The 27,085-nt window shown below is 37.0% G+C and overlaps 1 protein-coding gene and 1 long non-coding RNA gene across 4 annotated transcripts; both read right to left on the bottom strand.

Annotated features, from left to right (window-relative positions):
• Nucleotides 1-6,054: 6,054 nt before the first annotated feature.
• Nucleotides 6,055-18,483, bottom strand: LOC112776679 (uncharacterized). Of its 2 annotated transcripts, none has more exons than XR_011877689.1 (3): nt 17,387-18,483; nt 9,900-17,275; nt 6,055-9,788 (listed from the first exon to the last, which is right to left on the bottom strand). XR_011877689.1 is itself a non-coding variant. In XM_025820906.3 (3 exons), the coding sequence occupies exons 1-3, from the start codon at nt 17,781-17,783 to the stop codon at nt 17,233-17,235; spliced, it is 369 nt and encodes a 122-aa protein (XP_025676691.1). In that variant the 5' UTR covers nt 17,784-18,454; the 3' UTR covers nt 16,921-17,232. The 2 variants fall into 2 exon arrangements, 1 of the variants encoding a protein (XP_025676691.1); XM_025820906.3 differs by lacking the exon at nt 6,055-9,788 and having other exon boundaries at nt 16,921-17,275; nt 17,387-17,468; nt 17,540-18,454.
• Nucleotides 18,484-22,383: 3,900 nt separating this feature from the next.
• LOC140181839 (uncharacterized) lies at nt 22,384-25,360 on the bottom strand. 2 transcript variants are annotated; one of them, XR_011877366.1, is made up of 3 exons: nt 24,751-25,360; nt 24,506-24,665; nt 22,384-22,654 (listed from the first exon to the last, which is right to left on the bottom strand). It is a non-coding gene; the product is annotated as an uncharacterized lncRNA (long non-coding RNA). The 2 variants fall into 2 exon arrangements; XR_011877365.1 differs by having other exon boundaries at nt 24,506-25,360.
• Between the last annotated feature and the right edge of the window lie 1,725 nt (nt 25,361-27,085).

The raw sequence follows: 27,085 nt of genomic DNA, 5'->3' as shown, positions 1-27,085 counted from the left end.
CTTGTACCTGTAAATCCTTAGCCAACCTCAAGAATTCAGTAGCATTGTCAGATTGAAGCATTTTAATTTTTGTGTTCAATTGCAACTCAACCATTTGTTGGAAACAATTAAAAACTGATTTTATTTGAGATCGAGTTTTAATGAGGTAGAACCAAGTGTATTTACTATAAACATCAATGAAAATGACAAAGTAATAGTTTCCATTTAAGTAAGGTATAGGGGCAGGACCCCAGATGTCTGTGTATATGAGTTGCAGGGGATCAGTATATAAGGTATTTAAGGGGGAGGGGGGTAAGGGAGTGCATGAGACTTTCCAATACGGAAGGAAGCACAAGGATTTTTATTTAATGAAGCAACAATATTACAAGATTTCAACATATAGAAAACAACATTATTTGCTGGATAACCTAATCTATTGTGCCACAAGAGAAATTGATAAACAATGGACACATTTGAGGCAAAAGCAGCTGGTTTATTTGATGAAGTGAAAGATGGAGTAAAATTGAGGAACTTGTACATTCCCTTGTTAACTTTTCCATGTATAACAATCTCTTTAGTTTACTGAGATTTCACACAGCAGCCATTAGAATGAAATTCAAAATAGACACCATTGGCACAGTAGAATTTATATATACTAAGTAAGTTCTTAGTGATATCAGGCACATGTAGTAATTTGTTTAACAAAAATTCTCTATTGCTCAAATCAGTTTTAAAGAAAGACTTTCCAACAAGGTTGATATGCATACCTGATCCGTTGCCTATGATTACTTGGTCTGCACCTTCATACTTCTCCCTTTCAATTAGATTTTGCTGGTTTGAGGTCATATGGTATGTAGCACCTGAGTTTGGAAACCAACCTTAATATTGTAATGTTGCAGGTGTGGCCAATACATTGCTCAAGTTGGCTTATGATGCTTACAGAGTCTGTGATTTTGTGCCTTCATATTAAGTTCTGGAGCTTACTGGTGGATCATACCTATACCAGCATGTCTTGACAGTGTATCCAGACTTGTCACACACTTGGCAAATAGGCCTATCATCATTGAACATTCTTGAACCATTATACTGTTGCTGCCTTTCATTGTTGAACATTCTTGCCCCTTCAGCACCACCAAAACTTGGATTATTGTAAGCCCGAGTTCTAAATCTGGAATTGTTGACACCAGATTGACCATTACTATAGAAGTTTCTATCACATCTCATCTGTCTACCACCACCCTTGCTTCTGTGACCTCCTCTGAAACCTCCTTTGAAGCCACTTCTTGAGTTAAAGCTCTGAGAGTAACCTGGTGAACTTTGTACTACATTTTCTTGTATAAACGATTCTGGTTTTTGGAACCTCTCCAACATACTTTCATGAGTTAATAGCAAAGTCTCTAATTTTCCAACCGAGATGCTCACTGGCCTTGCCACTACTGAGGTGATTACTGAGCTATACTCTTCTGTTAACCCATTCAGAATAGCATTTACATGATCACTCTCACGCATTGGTTCTTCTACTGAAGCTAAAGCATCAATTGTTCCTTTTAATGCTGACACATACTCATTTACTAAGTTTCCTATCTTGATACTGCTCAACCTATGTTTCAGCTGCATTATTTTTGCTCTGATTTGTGAAGAAAAGTGACATTCTAACCTTTTTCAAACCTCATATGTAAGACCCAGAACTTTTGAAAAGTCTTATTATGATCAAGTCTCAAATCATATAGTTATTTATAGCCTTAATTTCGGAAATCATTTTATTAAAGATGATTAAGGCAAGTTTTGATTTATTGAATTTGAGATAAGTTATGGTTATTATCCAATTTTACAATTATTGGATTATTTTCTATATTTAAATCATATAGTTGGTAGTTGTGAAATAATAAGGATTTTTATATGATTCGGATTAAATAATTAATATTTTAAATATTAATACTGTTACTTTGGAAAATAAAGGGTTTAATTATATTATTTCTAATTATTTTGATTTGGACATTTTATTGAAAATAAAGTGTGAGATTGATGAGTAAATAGTATTTTTATATATTATTATTGTTGGGTTAGAATTTATTTCTAATTACTATATTATCCTTATTTTTTAAGTAAAATTACTAAAATGCCCTTAACCCTAATTTTTGAAAATGAACCCTAACCCTGAAAAATCCTACCCGGTTACCCGGTTCCCCTGAACCCAACACACACACGCACTTAACACTACAGCAGCAACAGCTGCTACCAGAAGAAACAAAAGAGAGAAAAGGGCCAGGAGGAAACAGGGAACGCAGAGGAAAGCAGGGGAGGAAGAGAGGCGCGGGCTGGCGCCGGCGGGCCTCACCGTCACCACCGAGCTGCTCGCCGCTCGCTGCCATCACGGGGACCAGAACCGAGTAAGGGGGAAGAAGCCACGCGGTAGAGGAGAGAAGAAGGGGAGCTCACGGCATCGCCGCCACCCATGGAGCCGCGGGCTGCGCCCAGTCGCCGTCGGGGTCACCGCGTCTTCGTCCCGTTCCTGGAGCCAGCAGTTGCGCCTCTGTCACGCAAGGAGGAGCGCGACCCACCGCGCAGAGCTGCGTCGCCGTGTGCTATCGCCGTCGCCTTGGATTGATGCCGCCGTCGAGCTTCGAGGAGAGAGAAGGAGGTTGCGGGGAGGATGAGGCGCGATGGTGGTTTGTTCTGCCACCCCTACTGCCATCGCCGTCAGGAACGGCCACCAGAGCCGCCACGAAGGATAGCGAGAGGCAGAGAGTTCGCGGTGGGGGAAGGGCCAGGCGCCGTTGTGCTATGGAGCAGAGTCAGCCGCGCCGGCGCTGTTAGAGGTCTCACCGCCGCTGGAAAAGGGTTCAGGCCGCCGTAGGTGTTGCTGTCGGAGGGGTAAGCTGCGCCTCTGTGTTTCTGACCGCCGGGAGTGGTTATGTGGCTTCCGGGATCACCGCCGGAGCTCCAGGCTGAGTTTCTGCCACTTGAGACCCTGCTGCCGTCGCTGGAAAAGTTTGCCGGTAAGGGTTTTAATTGTGGTTTCTGTCCTTTTTGAATTCCGAGGATATTATAGTCACTGCGTGTTGGTTCCAGTTGTCGTGATCGGAATTTGTCGCCGCTGCCGCTTGAGGTGGCTGCTGAGTTACCGCTGAACCGGCTCAGAGACCGCCGCTGTTTCGGTTCAGCCGTTCCTTCTTCGGTTCGGTAAGCGTTTCGATTTGAAAGCCCTTTCGTTACTGTTCTGTAATCTCACGCTGAGGTTTATGGCGTTAATTGCTATAAGATTGAGTTTCGGTTGTTGTATGTTGCGATTAGAGTTGTTGAGACTGTTGCAAAAGTGGCTTGGAGCTGAGGTTTTGGTTGCCGTCAGTTCGGGTTGAGGCGGAAAGGACTCTGTGAGGCGTTTGGGTTATGGAATTGCGTTTTGAGGTAGGGGCGCTTTCCGAAAACTATATTTTGTATATTGAAATTATTACATATGGGTACTGATGTGAGGATGTGTATTTGGTGATTGTATCAGTCCTATGTATTGTTTGGTTGTTTTGTATGATTATGGGTGTTTGTTTGACTCGACTGTTGTGTGGCTTTGTGAAACGAAATGCTTTTGAAATTGATTCTTTTAAAACTTTGAGATCGAATTTAATCCGTTGGGAATTGATTTGAGTTGAGTTGATTTTCTTGAGAATATGAAAAAGAGAATACACGCTTGAATTCAGCCTGGCTTGCTTTAAATGATCTGGTTATTGATAAATGATTGTTACTGAGCCGTTTCTTTGAAACTTTAGAAATGAGTTTATTCAGCTGATAATGATTTGATTCTTGAAAAGGTTTTCTTGAAATATGGAATTGAGATGATTGTTGGATTTTGGCTTGCCTTGGACTGATTTTGAAATTTGGACTATTGAAAAGGATTGTGAGATGGTTTAATTGGGACCCGAACCGGGTGGCAAAGTCCAAGTTTTAGGGGAGGTGCTGTCGAAATTTCTATAAAATCCGAGTCTTTATTGAAATGTTGTCGGGCAAATGATGAGTTAAAGACTTCTACTATTTTATTTGAATTATCAAGAAAAGGATGATTCATGCTTTCGAAATGAGTTAGTAAAGAGGAAATTTTGATTTAGTCTTGCTTCTTAAGAAAGGCATTGTATCTCTTTCAGGAGAAAGTTATTTAGATGAAACTTGTGTTTTAAAGCTGTTTGAATGTGAAAAGGGTTTATGCCTTTGAATTTGACTTGGGGGTTTCAATTAAAGAAGTTTTAATGATTTTGAAAGGACCTGAAAGTCTATTGACGAGTTTCATTTTGAAATGTTTTGAGAAAGGTTTTAAGTACTCTTTGAATTTTGAATTCTGGCAAGACTAAGGCAATTTTGAACAGTTGAAATGCTTTAGAATTTATCATGGGGGTTGAAGTTGGTTTTGCCTAAGTAAAGGAACTGGCTTTGAAAGAAGTAAATGATTACGTGACTCGGTTTGGCTTAGATCCTATTTTATTACTCAAATCGGAAAGTCAAGATTTTAACGATTTTAAATGAATTTGGCGAAATGAGTTATGTTATTCTCCCCTAAATACTTGGGACTCTGCCAAGGAACTTTTGTTATAAAATCTCATTGTTGGATGGATGATTTTGAATCTTTCAAATAAATCTTTAACTTGTCATGCTTATGAAAGTTTGGAAAGAGGATGCCGAGAGTGGCATTGTTTTCAAAGGGGAATTTACCTTGAGTAAAAGTGGCTTATGAGCCTGAGATGATTTGAGAAATGAGAACTTTAAAGCCAAGGCTGAAAAGAGTTGAAACTCGATTTCAAAGTGAAATGAATTGAGAAAAATGATTTATGGCTTAAGTGCCGATTTTATGAATTTAATGATGTTGAATGGTGGAAGTGCTATTTTATTGTGAGCCGGAATGGCTGTGTATGATTTATGAATATTGGCTGGTTCTGGATTGAACTGTGAGCCGGAATGGCTATGTATGATATTGATTTATGGCTGATTGCCGAATGAGTTATGGGCCGTATGGCTGACTATGAATTATGAATTTAAGCCGGATGCTTGAAATGAATGTTGTATGTGAGTGTGGTTGTGTTTTCTCTCTGGTTGTAAGGGTGACAGGGCACCGATACCCTCTAATGGCGATAGAGCGCAGATACCCTCTAATGGCAACAGGGCGCAGATACCCTCTAATGGCGACAAGGCGCAGATACCCTCTAATGATAATAATGCGCAACAGAGAGACTGTGTCCGGGTTAGCTACCGAACACGTCGGGTTGGCTTCGTAACCGACAGATGATATCATCAGCCACTAGGGACAAGCATGCATCATATGCATCTATGTGACATTGTTTGGGTGTGCATATTGTACTTGGTTTGCCTTTGTGACTACTTGTAATTAACTGCTAATTGTTCTACTTGCAATAACTGTTTGTTTGTGCTTGCATATTCCTATTTGTGTTTGCTACTGGGACTCTGTTGGGCTGTGGTGATTGGTTGTTGGTTGGATTTGTTTGGGCCTAGGGCCGTGGTTGGAATGAGATGAATCGATGGTTAATTTCGGTTTTGTGTTTCTGGTTTGGAATAAAATATGAAAGGCTATTTTGATTCCGCATAGATAAACCGTTTTGAAAGGCTTTTGAGTTTTTGAGAATTGAACGGTTTTATTGTAAACCGTTGTTTTTGAAAAGGAGGCATAAGACGGTTATTAATCACTAGTACGGTTTATCTTCACGTATCCTATTATAGTAATTCCCAAAAACCCTCTACTGAGAACCCTTTCGAGGATGATGTTCTCACCCCCCTACATTTTCCCCTTTCAGGATATGGGCGCAGAAGTTACGAAGAGTTTATTTGTTGTTGTTGAGATGCTCTGTATTGTTCTAGTTATGGTTTATTGTACCCTCGCCTCTATCTTGATATATTCTGTAAGAGGGATAGGAATTGTATTGGGTAATGCTTGTAATATTATTTATATATATATATATATATATGGATGTACTCTTTATGAATTTTGTAAGTTGGATGGTATCTATGGATGTACGTTATCGAACGAAAGTATTTTTGGGAGCAGTATTGCGGTTTAAAGTTTTAAACATGCTCATATTTTAGTATTAAATAGTATAAGTGTCGTTGTAATGTCCGAGCTATCAGAGTTGCGCAGCCGGAAGCGTGAGCTTTGGTAGTTAGGGTGTTACATCATACGAATAAATGCATCCTACCATTCGAGTGGTGAACGACTTGGTCATTGAAGCAAGAAACCAAGATTTAAGAAGCGCATCTTGCCTCCTCCATGCAGCAAACTCTAGCGTTACATTTTCTGATTCATCAAGCCTCAGCGGGATTCCTTCTCTGGTAATGTGGTGAAGCAAATTGTGGCTCTCAATAGTTGATTCAGCCTGGTCTTTCTACTGCAAGAAGTTGTCATCGTCGAGTTTCATTGAAATTGGGAAAGAGGTAAAATTTGGAGCTGTGTTCAACTGATTCATTGAGTGTTCAGATCTCTGACTTTCGCTTGCCATTGAATTGAATGAAAGAAAGCTCTGATACCATGAAAGGTACCAGGCTCAAGCAAGAGAGGGAGTAGGAAATAGTTCAAGAAAGAAGAAAGAGTGCGAGCAGAGAAAAACAAGAAGGTTCTTGTTGAATTTGAAGTATATTAGTAAAGTGAGTTCTAAAATCAACAATAATAGCTTAGCTCTAACTATTTATAGTAGAGGAGTTACAACTGTCACAAGCTACACTAACCACTAACTAACTAATTGACATATACTTAATTACAACCAACTAACTAATAGATTGATCACAAACTAACTAATTCTGTTTGTCCTAATTCAGCATCAACTAGTATATCTATCATGACCCCTGCTGTTTGACTATTCTTCAATATCAAAACTATTGTATCTATCATGCATGTTATAATTTAACCTTAATTTTGTTAAGTAAAAATTTTTTATGTAACACCCTAACTACCAAAGCTCGCACTTCCGGCTGCGCGACTCTGATAGCTTGGACATTACGACGACACTTATACTATGTAATACTAAAATATGAGCCTGTTTGAAACTTTAAACCGCAATACCGCTCCCAAAGATACTTTCGTTCGATAACGTACATCCATAAATACCATTCAACTTACAACAACTCATAAAGAGTACATCCATATATATACATAAATATATATAAATAATATTACAAACATAATCCAATACAATTCCTATCCCTCTTACAGATTATATCAAGATAAAGGCGAGGGTACAATAAACCATAACTAAAATAATATATAGCATCACAACAACAATTAAATAAGCTCTTCGTAACTTCTGCGCCCATATCATGAAAGGGGAAAAATGTAGGGGGGTGAGAACATCATCCTCGAAAGGGTTCTCAGTAGGGGGTTTTTGGGAATTACTGTAATAGGATACATGAAGATAATCGCACCAGTGATTAATAACCGTCTTATGCCTCTTTTCAAAAACAACGGTTTACAATAAAAGAGGAATCGGAAATCTTTTCTGAAAGAGGAACAGTTCAATTCTCAAAAACTCAAAAGCCTTTCAAAACGGTTTATCTATGCTGAACCAAAGTAGCCTTTCATATTTTATTCCAAACCAGAAACACAAAACCGAAATCAACCATCAGTTCATCTTATTCCAACCACGGCCCTAGGCCCAAACAATCCAACCAGCAACCAATCACCACAATCCAACAGTGTCCCAGATGCAAACACAGATAGGAAGTTCAAGCACAAACAAACAGTTATTACAAGTAAAACAGTTAGCAATTAATCACATAGGCAAACCAAGTATAATATGCACACCCAACCAATGTCACACAAATGCATATGATGCATGCCTGTCCCTAGTGGCTGATGATATCATCTGTCGGTTATAGAGCCAACCCGACAAGTCCTGGTAGCTAACCATTGGACTGTCCCTCTGTCGTGCATCCCCAACTCGAGTTATACTCATCATAAACTTGATCATAATCATGATCCATATCCATCACCCTCACTGGTGAATATTTATCCATCACCATCACTGGTGAATATTTATGGGGGCGAGCTCATCCGGGCCTTTCACAGTGCCCGGCCACACTTACGACATTGGGTTAACAGAGATTCGAGTCTCAACCTGGAGCACATGGTGGCTAGCCATTGCTACTACCCAGGGAAACCCTCATCTCCAATAGTGGAAGTGCAACATCACAACTTATCAATATCTCAGCATAAATGCTTTCATTCTCAATCATGGATCAACATCCATCTCAGCCATTCGGCTCACGGTTCAATCCAGAACCAATCAATATGTATAATCATACACAGCCATTCCGGCTCACAACAAAACAACACTTCCACATTCAAAATAATCAAATTCATGAAACCGGCATTTAAGCCATAAATCATTTTCTCAATTCATTTCACTTTGAAATCAAATTTCAACTCTTTTCAGCCTTGGCTTTAAAGATCTCATTTCTCAAATCATCTCAGGCTCACAAGCCACTTTTACTCAAAGTGAGTTCCCTTTTTAAAACAAAGCCACTCTCGGCATTCTCTTTCTAAAACTTCCAAAACCATGGCAAGTTAAGGATTTATTTCAAAGTATCCAAAATCACCCACCCAGCGGTGGAATTTCATAACAAAAGTTTTTCGGCAGAGTCCCAAGTCTTTAGGGGAAGGTCAACTTACATCAATTCCTTAAAATTCATTGAAACTCTTAAAATCATAGATTCTCGGTTCAAGTAAATAAAATTGAATTTATTATGAAGCCGAACCATACAAAATCACAAGTTCCAACCCGGTCCAAAAATCAACTCATTTGAAACGGAACCGGTTCATTTGAATCAAACCACTTTCAGATTTCTTTTTGGAACCCATTTTTCCAACTCTTCCAAAATGCCTCAAACTTGATTACTCAATCAAAAGTCTATGTTCCTTTAAAAATCACTAAAAACTCCTTTTTATATTGAAATCAATATTAGAGCATCATTATTTCCTTCAGTGATTCAAACAGTAAAAATAGTTCAGTTCTAAGTAAGCCGAACTCAACGTATAAGGTTCATCAAATAAATTAGGCTGGAAAGCATAAATATCCTCTTAATAAATCAAATAATACAATTTCTCAAATCCAAACCTTTTAAATAACCTTTCAAACAAGACTAAGATTCTATAGAAATTTCGGCAGCACCTCCCCTAAAACTTGGACTTTTGCCACCCGGTTCGGGTCCCAACTAAACCGTTCCTCATTCCTTTTCAACAGCTCAAAACCAGAAACCAATTCAAAGCAAGCTAAATTCCAACAGTCGCCTCAGTGGCATATCTCGAGAAAACCATTTCAAAGTCAACTCAATATCAACCGATTTAATTCATTTCCAAAGCTTTAAAGAATCGGTTCAACAATAAATAATTTATCAAAACCAAATCAATTAAAGCAACCCAGGCTGAATTTCAAGGGTATTCTATCTTTCACATCATCAAAATAATCAATTCAATTCAAATCAATCCTCAACGGATTAAACTCAGATTTCAAATATTTAAAGAATCAGCTTCAAAACATTACATTTCACAAAGCCGCACAACAACTCAGCCAAACCAACATTCATAAACATTCGAGTCAATCAAATAATACATAATGCCGATACAATCACTAAATACACCATATCTCACATCAGTATCCATATGTAATAATTCCAATAATAAACTATAGTTTTCGGAAAGCGCCCCTACCTCAAAACGCAAATCTATAACCCAAAGGTCTCACAGAGTCCTTTCCGCCTCAACCCGAAATCAAAGGCAGCTTCAAAGCACAGCCCCACACATTTCCGCAGCAGCACAAACAGCTCTAATTTGCGACAAGCAACCTCAGTTACTAAATCTTAAGAACATTAATATCGTAAAGGCTTTAACACACGTACGTGACACTAACGCAGGATTTCGAAACATAATTACTCACCGAAACAACAAAATGAAGCAGCTGCGATTCCGGACCGACCCGGCAATAGCTCCGGTAGCGGCCAAAAGCTCCGGTAGGTCAACTATAATAACCACGCAGCATCAAAATCTTCTCGAAACCCAAAATGACAGAAACCACAAATGAAACCCTTACCGGCAACTTTTCCGGCGACGGCAGAAGTAGCCAGAACCTCTAGCAGTGGTTCCGGTGGCCTCAGAACTCCGGCAGCGGCGCTGTCAGACTCCGATGGTGTTTCAGGGTAGCTCCGGTGGCAGAAAAGTTTTCCGGCGACCATACACAGCAGACCCCCAACCACAGCAGCAGCTAGGAGACCGGCGGCCATGGCGGAAGATTCTGACGGCACGGCAGCAAGGGTGGTGGAACCACCCTCCATCATCGCGCGACCTCTCTCTCTTTTGGGCTCTCTCTTCTGTGACGGGAAGGGCAGCGACAGTCTGGCTCCTCATGCGTGGCGGTCCGGCGCGGTGCCAGATGGCAGAGGCGATAGGGAGCTCTGGGGTTCAGTGGGCAGATCTGGCGGCGGGAGGAGGCACGAACGACGGCGGCGACAGCAGCACCTCCCTCCACCCCGCGCGTGTGCTCTCTGTTCATGAGCCGCCAAGGACGGCGACGGAGGGGACCCCAGCAGCGACAACGACGCGGCTTCAAGGTGGCGGCGGGAACCTCGAAGGCGTTCAGTCCTCACCGCGATGGCAAGCTCGTGGCGGGAGTGGCGGCGGCTTCTCCTGGACGACCGTGGCGGCGCGATCCTCTCCCTCTCGTGTCTGTTTGCTCGCTCACTCGCCCTCCCTGATGCAACACGGCGGCGCGGCGGCAGTGACACCCGCCGGCGCCGTGCTTCCACTTCTCCACTCGGCCAACAATGTCTCGTGGGTGTGGGTCGTGTGTTTGTTCAGTATGTGGGCTGACTAATGAAAACTGAGAGTGGGGGTATGAGAGGGGATGTGGGTGGCGGCGGTGACAAGCTTTCCTTCCATTTCCAAGGGTGTGTGCTGCGCAGAAGGAGGATGAAGGAAGGCTGGTAACTGCGCAGCGTGAATGAGAATTGTTTTTGGGGATAGGTGTGGCAAAATTAGGGTTAGGGGCATTATGGTAATTTTACCTAAAATTGGGAATAATATAGTAATTGAAACCCAATTTAAACTCAACAATAATATCTATAAAAATACTATTTGCTCATCAATTGCACAAATGATTTTCCATAAAATGTCCCAATCAAAATAATTAGAAATAATATAATTAAACCCCTTTATTTTTCCAAAGTAGCAGTATTAATATTTAAAATATTACTTATCTAATCCAAATCATATAAAATCCTTATTGTTTCATAACTATTAGCCTTATACCTGAAATATAGAAAATAATCCAATAATTATAAAATTGGATAATAATCATAACTTATCTCAAATCCAATAAATCAAAACTTGCCTTAATTATCTTTAATAAAATAATCTCTGAAATTAAGGCTATAAATAACTGTAAGATTTGAGGCTTGATCATAATAAGACTTTTCAAATATTCTGGGTCTTACATTCTACCCACCTTATAAAAATTTTCGCCCTCGAAAATTGATACAAAATAAAAGAAATTCCATAACAGTTCACCCTTGAACACATTTAAGGAAGAAGCAAAAATATCTCAAAATATAATCATATATACGATTTTCAAATACTTTGATTGTCATAAGCATAAGGATGTAAAGGTAGGAGTGTGATTGCAAAGCAAACGTTACAAGGTAGGCTCAATGCAAAAGATAACATGGGTCAATCATGTGATAGTAGGGCAAGGCATCAAAGGCTATAAAACAGGACAGAGTTAAAACAAGGTGCTCAATATCCGCACACTAATCTCATATCAACCTCAAAGTTTCAACTTTCCAACTCCATCAAGCACTTTACAAACCCCAAATTTGATTACAAGCCTGACAACCACAAACCCGTTCGCAAGGAACAAAACGCTCACAACTCATAACGTTGCACACCTACCGCTTCAACTTCCGTATACCCATCACGTCTTAAAGAACTAACGTATCGCGTTACTACGTCTACAAGTCGCACGTGATATCAAAACAATTCTCGAGTCTACTCAGAAGAATATGAGATCTTAGAAAGGAGAGACGGATGTCAAAGACAATAGTCATAGATTTGAAAGAATATATCCAATCCCAGGTAAACATGGATGTTCAAGCCATAAAGTTTGCTAGACATAATTCAATTGACAACTTCAAAGATAACCCTTAGATCAAAGAAGTTCAATAAGATCAACAAGAAGATAACCAGCGCATCAGCTTGAAACAAACTCAAACTGAGTCGATGAAGTATGAGGTTTACAAAAGAGAATATCTCAAACCCAAGGCAAAGCTCACAAAACTCAAGGGCATGATTAAAAATACTTCTGAATACATTGTTCTTAAAAGAATCGAAAACTTGCAGGAAAATCACCTCGCAGTCTAAAAGAAAGGTTAATTAACAACATCCTTCCAGAGAGTAATAAAAGCATAATCGTGGCTTTGCTTTAATGCAAGTTCATGTTGAAATAGATTTTGTCGAGTTCTAAAAACAAGGTGCACACGGGTTTGGCTAAAAGCTAAAATATTTCTTCAAATATTTTAGAAAGATAATTAGATGCACAACTTAACCAAAGCAGTTCATAAAACTCGGGAGAGAAATCAAAGGCTCGTTCAAAAATTCTCAAAGTTCATATTCAAACAAGCGTGTATAACATTCATAGCAAGGATGAAAGAGAAAATTAAACTTCTTTTAGAAAAAAAATTCCAAGGTAAAAATTTGCACACAATCTGGTAAGGAAATAAGTGGTGTGTTACAAACAAACCGGTTTCCACTAAACAAGGAAGCTTTCCAAAACTTCATTTAAAATGGCGCATGCCAACTTTAAATTAATTTCGTCAAAATTGGACAATGGTTTTAATCTCAATCAAACAACAGAAAATAAATCCCGTTTAATATTTCGTCAAAGAGAATTCGAGACTTCTTTAAAAGGTTCAAAACAAGACTCCAAAAGTGTTCTTAAAATCACCATCTCAGGAGAACATTCAAGAAGTTTAAGAGGTACTAAAAAGGAGTCAAGCCTTGCAAGAAAGGATCTTAAACCAAGATAGTTCAAACAAGATTCACTTGGCATGAGTCATTAAACAAGCTTTCAAATTGATTCAAAAGAATACAAAAGTTATAGGAAAAGACAACCCAATCATTAGTAATTTCTCAAGGATAAACCTTTGACTAAAAACTCTTGTAGAGATAATAAGAGAATAAACGATGCACTAATTTAAAACGAATCAAACTGACTCATATAAGAATGAGATTCACCAGAGAAGAAAAACTAAGATCAATGGTAATGTTCACAAAATGTAAAAGATTAGTTAAAAATAAAGTCAAGTATGACATTCATAGAGATGAAAGGTTTAATAGAGAATTTAGTCCGTTCATAGGAAGAAAGCTATGAGTCCAACATTTTCAAAAGAACAACAATGGCATAAACCATGTAGTATGCTAAATCAAACTCCAATCAAAATGAATTAAGTGAAGTTTACCACACGAAACTCAACCTAAGTAAAAGCGAAAAATTCTTTCTTTCCGGGATCTTGAAGAATAACCAAATACATAATCAAATGAAGATGTCCATTGGAACTATAGTAAAGTTTCTAGAAAGTCAACTTGTATTTTAAGTATGTGCAGTTCTATAAACCAGTAAAAGTACAGTCGAGGTATTAGGAGTAAATAATTGTTAAACTGTATAAGAAATCTTCAAAGTTCATATATAGATAAGTATGTATCCAATCAACAGCAATTTTTATAAAAATCTCAAAATTAGCTGTAATCACTGTCAAATAAGAGAAAAACTGAATCAACAAGTTCTCTAAGAATGAACACAGAACCCGAAGTTAAAAGTCACAACACATTAAGAGAAGTTCAAGACTATATCAAAGAATACTTGAATCAAGAAGAACTCAAACAGAGGAAGACAGGTGCAACAAGGACCGCAAACAAGCATATGCAATTAAGATCAAACAAGAATGCATATGAACGGAAAAATATGGCTGGAAAAATCAAACTACCTTTCAAAAGAATTAGAAAACCAGAACTTCAAGTTAGGACATGAAAGAACAGGTTGACTCGAACAGAATTCAAGACACAACTGAATAGCCTCGAGAAATAGTTTCTAACGTTCCCAAAACCCGCGATTCGCTTTACTCAAAACTCGGATTTCATCTATGATAACCCACTAGTGCTTTCATATACATAATTCACTAGTATTAAGCCGGCCAAACTTAATAGCAAGAATTATGCAATGCAAGACTAACAGCGTTAATCAATAGACCGTCATGTGCATAAAGCTCTAATTCTCGTCTTTCGACAAGACCTAATACATGACAAACACTCAGAGTATGCAACCGAAGCATAGTCAGTCCATTCCTCAGGCTCTACAGGAAGAACTGCTCTGATACCATAATGTAACACCCTAACTACCAAAGCTCGCACTTCCGGCTGCGCGACTCTGATAGCTTGGACATTACGACGACACTTATACTATTTAATACTAAAATATGAGCCTGTTTGAAACTTTAAACCGCAATACCGCTCCCAAAGATACTTTCGTTTGATAACGTACATCCATAAATACCATTCAACTTACAACAACTCATAAAGAGTACATCCATATATATACATAAATATATATAAATAATATTACAAACATAATCCAATACAATTCCTATCCCTCTTACAGATTATATCAAGATAAAGGCGAGGGTACAATAAACCATAACTAAAATAATATAGAGCATCACAACAACAATTAAATAAGCTCTTCGTAACTTCTGCGCCCATATCATGAAAGGGGAAAAATGTAGGGGGGGTGAGAACATCATCCTCGAAAGGGTTCTCAGTAGGGGGTTTTTGGGAATTACTGTAATAGGATACATGAAGATAATCGCACCAGTGATTAATAACCGTCTTATGCCTCTTTTCAAAAACAACGGTTTACAATAAAAGAGGAATCGGAAATCTTTTCTGAAAGAGGAACAGTTCAATTCTCAAAAACTCAAAAGCCTTTCAAAACGGTTTATCTATGCTGAACCAAAGTAGCCTTTCATATTTTATTCCAAACCAGAAACACAAAACCGAAATCAACCATCAGTTCATCTTATTCCAACCACGGCCCTAGGCCCAAACAATCCAACCAGCAACCAATCACCACAATCCAACAGTGTCCCAGATGCAAACACAGATAGGAAGTTCAAGCACAAACAAACAGTTATTACAAGTAAAACAGTTAGCAATTAATCACATAGGCAAACCAAGTATAATATGCACACCCAACCAATGTCACACAAATGCATATGATGCATGCCTGTCCCTAGTGGCTGATGATATCATCTGTCGGTTATAGAGCCAACCCGACAAGTCCTGGTAGCTAACCATTGGACTGTCCCTCTGTCGTGCATCCCCAACTCGAGTTATACTCATCATAAACTTGATCATAATCATGATCCATATCCATCACCCTCACTGGTGAATATTTATCCATCACCATCACTGGTGAATATTTATGGGGGCGAGCTCATCCGGGCCTTTCACAGTGCCCGGCCACACTTACGACATTGGGTTAACAGAGATTCGAGTCTCAACCTGGAGCACATGGTGGCTAGCCATTGCTACTACCCAGGGAAACCCTCATCTCCAATAGTGGAAGTGCAACATCACAACTTATCAATATCTCAGCATAAATGCTTTCATTCTCAATCATGGATCAACATCCATCTCAGCCATTCGGCTCACGGTTCAATCCAGAACCAATCAATATGTATAATCATACACAGCCATTCCGGCTCACAACAAAACAACACTTCCACATTCAAAATAATCAAATTCATGAAACCGGCATTTAAGCCATAAATCATTTTCTCAATTCATTTCACTTTGAAATCAAATTTCAACTCTTTTCAGCCTTGGCTTTAAAGATCTCATTTCTCAAATCATCTCAGGCTCACAAGCCACTTTTACTCAAAGTGAGTTCCCTTTTTAAAACAAAGCCACTCTCGGCATTCTCTTTCTAAAACTTCCAAAACCATGGCAAGTTAAGGATTTATTTCAAAGTATCCAAAATCACCCACCCAGCGGTGGAATTTCATAACAAAAGTTTTTCGGCAGAGTCCCAAGTCTTTAGGGGAAGGTCAACTTACATCAATTCCTTAAAATTCATTGAAACTCTTAAAATCATAGATTCTCGGTTCAAGTAAATAAAATTGAATTTATTATGAAGCCGAACCATACAAAATCACAAGTTCCAACCCGGTCCAAAAATCAACTCATTTGAAACGGAACCGGTTCATTTGAATCAAACCACTTTCAGATTTCTTTTTGGAACCCATTTTTCCAACTCTTCCAAAATGCCTCAAACTTGATTACTCAATCAAAAGTCTATGTTCCTTTAAAAATCACTAAAAACTCCTTTTTATATTGAAATCAATATTAGAGCATCATTATTTCCTTCAGTGATTCAAACAGTAAAAATAGTTCAGTTCTAAGTAAGCCGAACTCAACGTATAAGGTTCATCAAATAAATTAGGCTGGAAAGCATAAATATCCTCTTAATAAATCAAATAATACAATTTCTCAAATCCAAACCTTTTAAATAACCTTTCAAACAAGACTAAGATTCTATAGAAATTTCGGCAGCACCTCCCCTAAAACTTGGACTTTTGCCACCCGGTTCGGGTCCCAACTAAACCGTTCCTCATTCCTTTTCAACAGCTCAAAACCAGAAACCAATTCAAAGCAAGCTAAATTCCAACAGTCGCCTCAGTGGCATATCTCGAGAAAACCATTTCAAAGTCAACTCAATATCAACCGATTTAATTCATTTCCAAAGCTTTAAAGAATCGGTTCAACAATAAATAATTTATCAAAACCAAATCAATTAAAGCAACCCAGGCTGAATTTCAAGGGTATTCTATCTTTCACATCATCAAAATAATCAATTCAATTCAAATCAATCCTCAACGGATTAAACTCAGATTTCAAATATTTAAAGAATCAGCTTCAAAACATTACATTTCACAAAGCCGCACAACAACTCAGCCAAACCAACATTCATAAACATTCAAGTCAATCAAATAATACATAATGCCGATACAATCACTAAATACACCATATCTCACATCAGTATCCATATGTAATAATTCCAATAATAAACTATAGTTTTCGGAAAGCGCCCCTACCTCAAAACGCAAATCTATAACCCAAAGGTCTCACAGAGTCCTTTCCGCCTCAACCCGAAATCAAAGGCAGCTTCAAAGCACAGCCCCACACATTTCCGCAGCAGCACAAACAGCTCTAATTTGCGACAAGCAACCTCAGTTACTAAATCTTAAGAACATTAATATCGTAAAGGCTTTAACACACGTACGTGACACTAACGCAGGATTTCGAAACATAATTACTCACCGAAACAACAAAATGAAGCAGCTGCGATTCCGGACCGACCCGGCAACAGCTCCGGTAGCGGCCAAAAGCTCCGGTAGGTCAACTATAATAACCACGCAGCATCAAAATCTTCTCGAAACCCAAAATGACAGAAACCACAAATGAAACCCTTACCGGCAACTTTTCCAGCGACGGCAGAAGTAGCCAGAACCTCTAGCAGTGGTTCCGGTGGCCTCAGAACTCCGGCAGCGGCGCTGTCAGACTCCGATGGTGTTTCAGGGTAGCTCCGGTGGCAGAAAAGTTTTCCGGCGACCATACACAGCAGACCCCCAACCACAGCAGCAGCTAGGAGACCGGCGGCCATGGCGGAAGATTCTGACGGCACGGCAGCAAGGGTGGTGGAACCACCCTCCATCATCGCGCGACCTCTCTCTCTTTTGGGCTCTCTCTTCTGTGACGGGAAGGGCAGCGACAGTCTGGCTCCTCATGCGTGGCGGTCCGGCGCGGTGCCAGATGGCAGAGGCGATAGGGAGCTCTGGGGTTCAGTGGGCAGATCTGGCGGCGGGAGGAGGCACGAACGACGGCGGCGACAGCAGCACCTCCCTCCACCCCGCGCGTGTGCTCTCTGTTCATGAGCCGCCAAGGACGGCGACGGAGGGGACCCCAGCAGCGACAACGACGCGGCTTCAAGGTGGCGGCGGGAACCTCGAAGGCGTTCAGTCCTCACCGCGATGGCAAGCTCGTGGCGGGAGTGGCGGCGGCTTCTCCTGGACGACCGTGGCGGCGCGATCCTCTCCCTCTCGTGTCTGTTTGCTCGCTCACTCGCCCTCCCTGATGCAACACGGCGGCGCGGCGGCAGTGACACCCGCCGGCGCCGTGCTTCCACTTCTCCACTCGGCCAACAATGTCTCGTGGGTGTGGGTCGTGTGTTTGTTCAGTATGTGGGCTGACTAATGAAAACTGAGAGTGGGGGTATGAGAAGGGATGTGGGTGGCGGCGGTGACAAGCTTTCCTTCCATTTCCAAGGGTGTGTGCTGCGCAGAAGGAGGATGAAGGAAGGCTGGTAACTGCGCAGCGTGAATGAGAATTGTTTTTGGGGATAGGTGTGGCAAAATTAGGGTTAGGGGCATTATGGTAATTTTACCTAAAATTGGGAATAATATAGTAATTGAAACCCAATTTAAACCCAACAATAATATCTATAAAAATACTATTTGCTCATCAATTGCACAAATGATTTTCCATAAAATGTCCCAATCAAAATAATTAGAAATAATATAATTAAACCCCTTTATTTTTCCAAAGTAGCAGTATTAATATTTAAAATATTACTTATCTAATCCAAATCATATAAAATCCTTATTGTTTCATAACTATTAGCCTTATACCTGAAATATAGAAAATAATCCAATAATTATAAAATTGGATAATAATCATAACTTATCTCAAATCCAATAAATCAAAACTTGCCTTAATTATCTTTAATAAAATAATCTCTGAAATTAAGGCTATAAATAACTGTAAGATTTGAGGCTTGATCATAATAAGACTTTTCAAATATTCTGGGTCTTACATTTTAAGATTGAGACATTCAATTGTGATTATAAAAAAGATATCAATTAAAAACTTAAATTATCTAATTAATCAATTATAAATCAATTCCCCCAATTTATTGCATCAATTCATTATAAACCTAAATTACCTAATCTGTTTTAAATCAGTTGGCCCAATTTATTAAAAATTTCCTTATCCAAATAGAAATTTTTTTAAAACAATTACCTAATCTAAACAGAAAATAAAAAAAAAAAAACTTAGAGGAGTTCATATTTGGCAAGTTGGAGGTATGGTAGAACCTATTTTACTGTGGGGAGTTTGAGTTTGAAGAAAATCTCAAAGTTAGAACAAAAGAAATAAATAGATCAGAGTTTAATTTTGATGTTTTGATAATATAAAATATTTTATATAGTTATACAATGACATTGATTCTTTTGAAAGATCATTAATGTAGTCAATATAAAAATTAATTATTTTTGTTGATATAAAATTGCGTAATTGAATAATAAGATATATATAAAAAATTATTTTACACAGAAAATGTATTAAAATTAAATGCTAATAAATAATAGAAGAACAATATTTCATAATATGTAAGTATTTTTACATTAATTATCTTCTAATTAATTTTTTAGATAACCATTTAATTAATAGATATAAAAAGAATTTGAACACATATTAAATGTTTGTCTAATATTCGTTTTTATACTAACAGTCTAACACCATATAGGTTGTACACAGATATCCAAACTAATTCAAATAAAATTGCTTGTCTAATAATACAATTCAAATGATAAAACCAATCAAAACAACACTGATATGAATTTAATTGGATCCCATTTTTAATAAATTCAACAAATTGGATCAAATTTTAAATCTATCTATCAAAACCAATCCAATTCAAAAAGAGAAGTGTGATATAATGTTAGTATTTTATTACCAAACATAAAATGTTATTTATAATATATTTAATATATTACACATTTTTATTTTTTATGAATTATTATTACTTAATAAATATTTTGGAATGTAAAATTTTTTACTTTATCACGTTAACGTGTTTTACTATTTTTAAACTAAAATATGTAATTTTTATATTTTTAAAAACTAAATACACCAATCAAATTTAAATCATAATAAATTACTTCAAATGGAATTATTTTTAGTTCAAAATGGATTAAAAAACTACCTCGACTCCTCGAGCACTCCTGGATGTAGAGCTGCAAAGGGAAGTTGGTAATGTGATTTAATGGAAGGTTGGTAGATTGTTTTTGTACTTGGAAGCAAATCATTGGCGGATTTGTGATGAGTCCAAGTTGGACAATGGACGTAATAGCAGCTTCCCCACGAGGTTGTCATGTATTATTTTATTATTATTATAAATATATTATATACAAAAGAATTTTGTTTTCATCAACCGTGAAATATCAATATAGAAAAGAAAAGTTATACACACATATAATAGGTAGATGCAGTTATTAATATATGTTGATATATAGTTTAAGAACTTAATTTTGATGCACTATTAATATAAAATAGTTTTACATGTGTATTTAATTATATAACGTCACATTAATAAAAATAACTAATTTTTATATTGAAAACGTGAATGTTCATTTAAAAGAACGAATGTGATTGTACGACTGCGTAAAATATTTTACATTGTTAGTGTATCAAAATTAAACTCTTAGTTTAAAAGATACAAAAATATTTAATTGCATCAACAAAAGTATTTGGTTCAATTATTTTTCAATTTAAAAGTTATAAATTAAACATATAAACATCTAAGTAAATAACACTTTAAAATATTTTTTATTAATATATAGCAATAATTCATTTAAAGAATTAACTAAATAATATTGCAAACAAAATTTTTGAGTTAAACTTTGGTAGTGTAAAATGTTGTATTATTGGTAGAGTAAAATATTCTATTCTATCTGATCTATATATATCCAATGAAAATTTTCGTTCTTTATATAATTATATTATTACAGGATGATTAGTATGAAAGTAATTATTATTTGGCATAAAGATACTTCTTCTTTTATACGATCATGAATAATGTAATTTGAAATCCCAATTTATAGATAAATAAAAATATTATTTACACATTATTAAAAATTTACTAAACTATTTATTATGTATTTGTATATATTAATTTATATTTTTTAGTTAAATAATAAGTTACTAAAATAATCAAGTATGTCATAATAAAAATTAAATTTATAATAAATTAATAATTAAATTTTTTTAAATAATATAATAAAAAAATTTTATGAAATATCAAATATATATATTTTTATATATAGTAGTTAGTTAATAAATATTTTTTTATAAACATATAATATAATTAATAAATAAAATAAATTAATTTAAAAGCTTTAAAAGTTAAAACAACAATGCACACAGCGATAGTGTTGATTACAAAACGACAAGCCACGAGAATATCTTAATCTAGATGCTGATCTACACTCAAATAATTGTTTATTACCCTTCCAACTTGCACTTGTTTACCAAGAAATTAACACAGTATATCTAATGGTGTAAACTGTTTATTAATTACCTTTTTAATTTATTAAATACGTATACAACAACAACAACAACAATACTAATGATAATAAACACTACAAAAAAAAAAGTCTATGGTCACGGACTCACGGTAAAAAAATCGTGACCATATCTAGTAAAAAGGGTGATCATAGATCTATGGTTATGGTTTTTTACCGTGATCTATTCTCTCGTGGCCATAGGTCTATGATCATGATTTTTTTATCTATGGTCATGGTTTCTATGATCACGGTTTCAATTTTTAAATTCTGACACTTTAGACCACGTTTTTTCACCGTGGCCATAGGTTAATCTATGGTCGCGCGTAAAAACCGTGACCACAGCCTTATCTATGGTCACGGTTTTCATCGTGACCATAGTCTCTATGGTCCACCCTCCTTAAAACCGTGACCATAGCCTTATCTATGGTCACGGTTTTCACCGTGACCATAGACTCTATGGTTACCCCTTCTTAAAACCGTGACCATAGCCATATCTATGGTCACGGTTTTTGCCGTGACCATAGCTCTATGGTCACCCCACCTTAAAACCGTAACCATAGCCTTATCTATGGTTACCCCACTTAAAACCGTGACCATAGCCTCTATGGTCACCCCTCCTTAAAACCGTGACCATAGCCCTATCTATGGTCACGGTTTTTCGCCGTGACCATAGCCTCTATGGTCACCCCACCTTAAAACCGTGACCATAGCCTTATCTATGGTCACAATTTTTCACCGTGACCATAACTTATCTATGGTCACCCCACAAAACCGTGACCATAGCCTTATCTATGGTCACGGTTTTTACCGTGACCATAGTCTATTTTGTTTTATGAGATTTAATTTTTTTTAAAGCATAATCACATCCCAAAATGATGATAATCACAAAATAAATCTAAAAATAAAAAATGATAATCAACAATTAAGATAAGTTATAATTAAAGTAACCAGCTAACATATCAATATAGTTGACTGAATACACTTGTCTCAATCTTAGTTTTATACAGTGATATATACACTAACACTAAGTAGACACTATTAACAGAATTGTTCCACATGCGTGAGAGTAATACAACTTAGACTCTGCCAGGATAGATTATTTCTGGTATTACTATTCTTTCTTCTCAACGCTCGAGAACTTTTTGTTTCAGCCACTTTACCATTTGAAAGCTCAGCACCTGCTTCACTAACATGCAAAGTAAAGTCACATTAGATATAAACACCTACATTTATTCTTCTTCAACTTAGGAAAAAAGAACATATCATTAAAATATATATACATCACACATATAATAGCTAGTACACACTATACAATACACATCCACATCATAGTATATGACACATCATAAAACAATATAAAGTACTTAAAGAGATACAATATATATTACCAAAGAAACTCAACAACTATTTATCAACAAAACCAATTTGGCAAGCACAGGAAATAGCATTGACATGAATTATTTATTGCAGAAGTATTTAACTCACTTGGGGGTACATCTCCATTCTGCCTTTCAAAACTAAAGCTCAGTGATATGTTCAGCAGCAAACAATTTAATCAACCAAAAGTAATTCTAAAGATCTAATTATATCAACCAAACTATACATAGTAAGCACATGGCAGCAAACAATTTCATATTAGAAAGAGTTAGTATAGGATCTACAATGAATTTAATATGATATTTTGTAACTAATTGTACGATTTAATCAACCAAAAGTAATTCTAAAGCAATACTTTGAGCTTTTTGTTCGGTATGCACCATAGAACACAGCAAGTCAACAAAAATATGATCACAAAATTGTAAAGTTTATTAAAAGTATACCATTAATGAAACTTTTATTTTTGTGTCATATGATTCTAAGGGATTATCAAAGCTGTTGTACCTACCTTTGAATAGAAGTTAATTAATTAACTTCAACTCAAACCACTCTTTTTGAAGGTAAATTGACAATAGTCAACCCTCAACTGAGAATAGTAGAACACCCCCAATCAATTTTCCTTCAAAGATAACAGAAACCCCCTTTTTGTATTTCCAGTGAAACCAAAATAGCATAAATCAAACAAACGACAAAAAAGAAAAAACAAAAATCCAGAAGCTATTCCGTCAATTGAAGAATGAACAAAAGAAGAAACCTTTGAGGTAGAATCAGTGACATTCAAGTATCCTCGACACCCCAAAAGACCAAATTCTGAGAAACTGGAACTAGATCCATCCAAATCAGAGAAAGGTTTGAACTTTGACAACCACAGAAAACCAACAAAAGGGAATCAGCGCGCAAAAGACGGAACAAAATACACAAAGAAGTGACGCGGATGGCATCTTTCGTGTTCTGTCTCCCCGTCTCCTCGGGCTTCTCTGGCAACGGTGAGAAAGACGGCGACACGAGCTTCCTCCAACTGCGGGCTTCTGCGGCAACGGTGACACGGGCTTTCAATAAAGTTTAATAACAATAAAAATACAACTAGATAAATAAATACCAACTTAGTTAAGCAATTTAGCTACTGTGTCTATCAAAAAGTTCTCGCAGTTGTAGCAGCAGCCATAACCTTCAAAAGCCACTAGAAATCTAAAAAAAAAATTAAAATTCGGTTAGAGGCCAAAACTCAAAATTCGGTTAAAAGCCACCAACATATACTAATAGCTTGAATAGTCATAAGCTCTTATTACTTGGTTTTTGGTACATATTCTATTCATAATCACAATGCCTACAAAAGTTTAATATTTCAAGATTCAACCTTCAATTCCTCTCAAAATCAATTTCAAACAAACACCAACCAAGCCCACCACCATTATAATATATCTAATAACTAGCTCAACAACAATCAACTAATAACATCAAGATTCAGCACTCTCAGCAATCATTTATCAACAATTCATAATTCACACATAACCAATCAATCTCATAAAATCAACAAGCTCAATCATATTCAACATCTATATAGTCAATCAATTATTCACAACAATTAAACCCATTTGCAATTACTCAATAAACCTTGTGGGCATTCTTAAATTAAAATCGTTTAAATTAAACTCCCTACCTCGATGAAGCAATCGCATAATTTAATGCAAAAAGTCCCTTTATCCCCAATCGTGGCAGTAGCAGGGACAATTCCAACGTAACCGGGGTAGAGACAGCGGCACCAACTATGATCACACTAGCAGCAACAATTTTGATATTTCCAGTAGAACACAGCAGTACTAAAACAAAGATATTGGCTACCGTAATTGAAATAAAAATATAACAGAGAAACAATGCTAAACAGAACAAGAGTGAAAGCGTTACAGGGTTTTGAACGGGAGAATCGATGTCAGAATGAAAAGGATGGCGCAACAACTTGTCTTCTCTGGTGAGAAGCTTCAACCGTGATAATTCCAGGAAACCCAACATAGTCAAGAACATCAGAAGCAAGCGCAGGGTTGTTACAGAGCAAATAAGGTTCAGAGGTTGGTGATTATGGTAGCTAGGCACGATTAACTCACCATGAATTCCGGCAGCGACAAGGAATTTCAGTGGCGGCAGAGGAACGGCTCCTCCTCTGTTGCATCACTTCCTCACATACGTTGCTTCCTTCCTTTCTGCGGTAGCATCAACGGTGACCTCCTCTCCCTGTTTGGTTCCTCCCAACGACGGTGGAGTTTTCCATCAACGGCAGCGGCGGCAAGGCATGGCGACGGCGGCAACGAAGACAAGCTCCTCTTCCTCGCGTCACGTCTGTCTCCCTCAACGCCTCTGCAAAGTAAATCTCTCTCTCCTCTGGCGCCTCAATGACAACGGTGACGGCGGTAAGGACCCAGCCGCGTCATCCCCTCCTCTCTTTCCCTCTTCTTCCTCGAGCTCCCCCTTCTCCCTTCTCTGTTTCCCCTTTCTCCCTCACTTACTGAGTGTTGTTAGCGTGTGTTTAGAGATTTAGGGTAGTAAATTGGAAAATTTGGGATATTAGGGTTTTTATTAGAAATTTTAGGACTAGGGTAAAATATACATGAGTAATATAACAATTTTATAAAATATTTGAGATAAAATAATAATTTAGAATTTAAATATAATACTGTGAAGATTATTTTCGAAACACATAAAATTTCATTTATCAAGATATCATTGAGTTCAAATAATTATTTTTAATTTAAATTATAAAGTAAACATACTAATCACATTTTATAAAATATGGTTAAACTCGAAATATCAATTACCTAAATTAAATTATATGACCTTTCATTATTTTTTCATCATAACTTTAATTTTAATTTATATAAGATAACTAATTAAAATAAAAGTTGTACATAAATATTAATTGACTTAAATCTAAACTATTTACAAAAATACATTTAATCATTCCTAATAAATTAATCTCTAAAAAGTCAATTTAATAAAATAAACCATAATTTATTCATAATAAAAATTTCTTAAAATTAATTATATAACACTTCCATTATTAAGTTATTAAATTATTTTTTACATTATTAAGTTTTGAAATCTTTTTTTAATTTAAAATTAATAGTATCCAACTTAATTTTTTATTTATAAAATTAAATTTAAAATTTCAATATTTAAAATAAATCATATAAAATTATTATTAGTTTTTAATTATTAAAATTTTTAAATTTTAAAAAGATAAAATATTTAAAATTATAAAAAATACATAAAAATCTTAATTAATTTAAACTCAAATTATTAAAACTGACCATAGACCTCTTTAGGTCACCCCCAAAATCGTGACCATAAACCCTTTTAGGTCACCCCCAAAATCGTGACCATAGACCCTTTTAGGTCACTCCTCATAAAACCGTGACCATAGACATTTTTTGGTCACTGTAAAAAACCATGACCAGGTCACCCCCTAAAATCGTGACCACAGACCCTTTTAGGTCACCCTTCTGAAAAACCGTGACCATAGACACCTTTAGGTCACCCCTAAAATTGTGACCATAGACCCTTTTGGACCACCCCCAAAATCGTGACCAAAGACCCCTTTAGGTCACCCCCAAAACCGTGACCACAGACCCTTTTAGGTCACCTGATAAACCCATATTTTATGATATAATTTGTGCTCAAATTGAGTGTTTTTATCAATTCTTCACCTACTTATTCATATAAATTACATGGTTTTACTATTCCTTCCTTTTTTATGATATATGTGAACATGTTTCTATGCTTTAAAAATATTAATTTTAATTATCCTTTATTACCATTCGATGCCGTGATTTGTGTGTTAAGTATTTTCAGGTCTCATAGGGCAGGATTGGCTTAAAGGACAGAAAGGAAACATACAAAAATGGAAGGAAAACACAAAAATGGAGTTTTGAAGAAAAGGGCAGCGACACGAATGCATGGACGACGCAAATGCGTGCCTAGCGCGAAATGGCATCGACGCGTACGCGTGGATGACGCGAACGCGCGCCTTTAGCAGAACGTAATTGACGCGAACGCGTGACTGACGCGTATGCGTGACAAGAAAAACTCCCAGGCCACGCGAATGCGTGACTCACGCGAACGCGTGACAGACGCCACGTACAAGAATCTACAGAAAACGCCCCCAGCGATTTCTGGACCCTTTTTCGGCCCAAATCCAAGTCAGAAACACAGAATATAAGCCAGAGAATGAAGGAATCAAACAACAGAA

The sequence above is a fragment of the Arachis hypogaea genome, chromosome 19 (assembly GCF_003086295.3).
Source record: "Arachis hypogaea cultivar Tifrunner chromosome 19, arahy.Tifrunner.gnm2.J5K5, whole genome shotgun sequence".
In the NCBI taxonomy this organism is placed as follows: domain Eukaryota; kingdom Viridiplantae; phylum Streptophyta; class Magnoliopsida; order Fabales; family Fabaceae; genus Arachis; species Arachis hypogaea.
The sequence above is the reverse complement of the archived record's forward strand: the minus strand, read 5'-3'. Positions and strand labels throughout refer to the sequence as shown.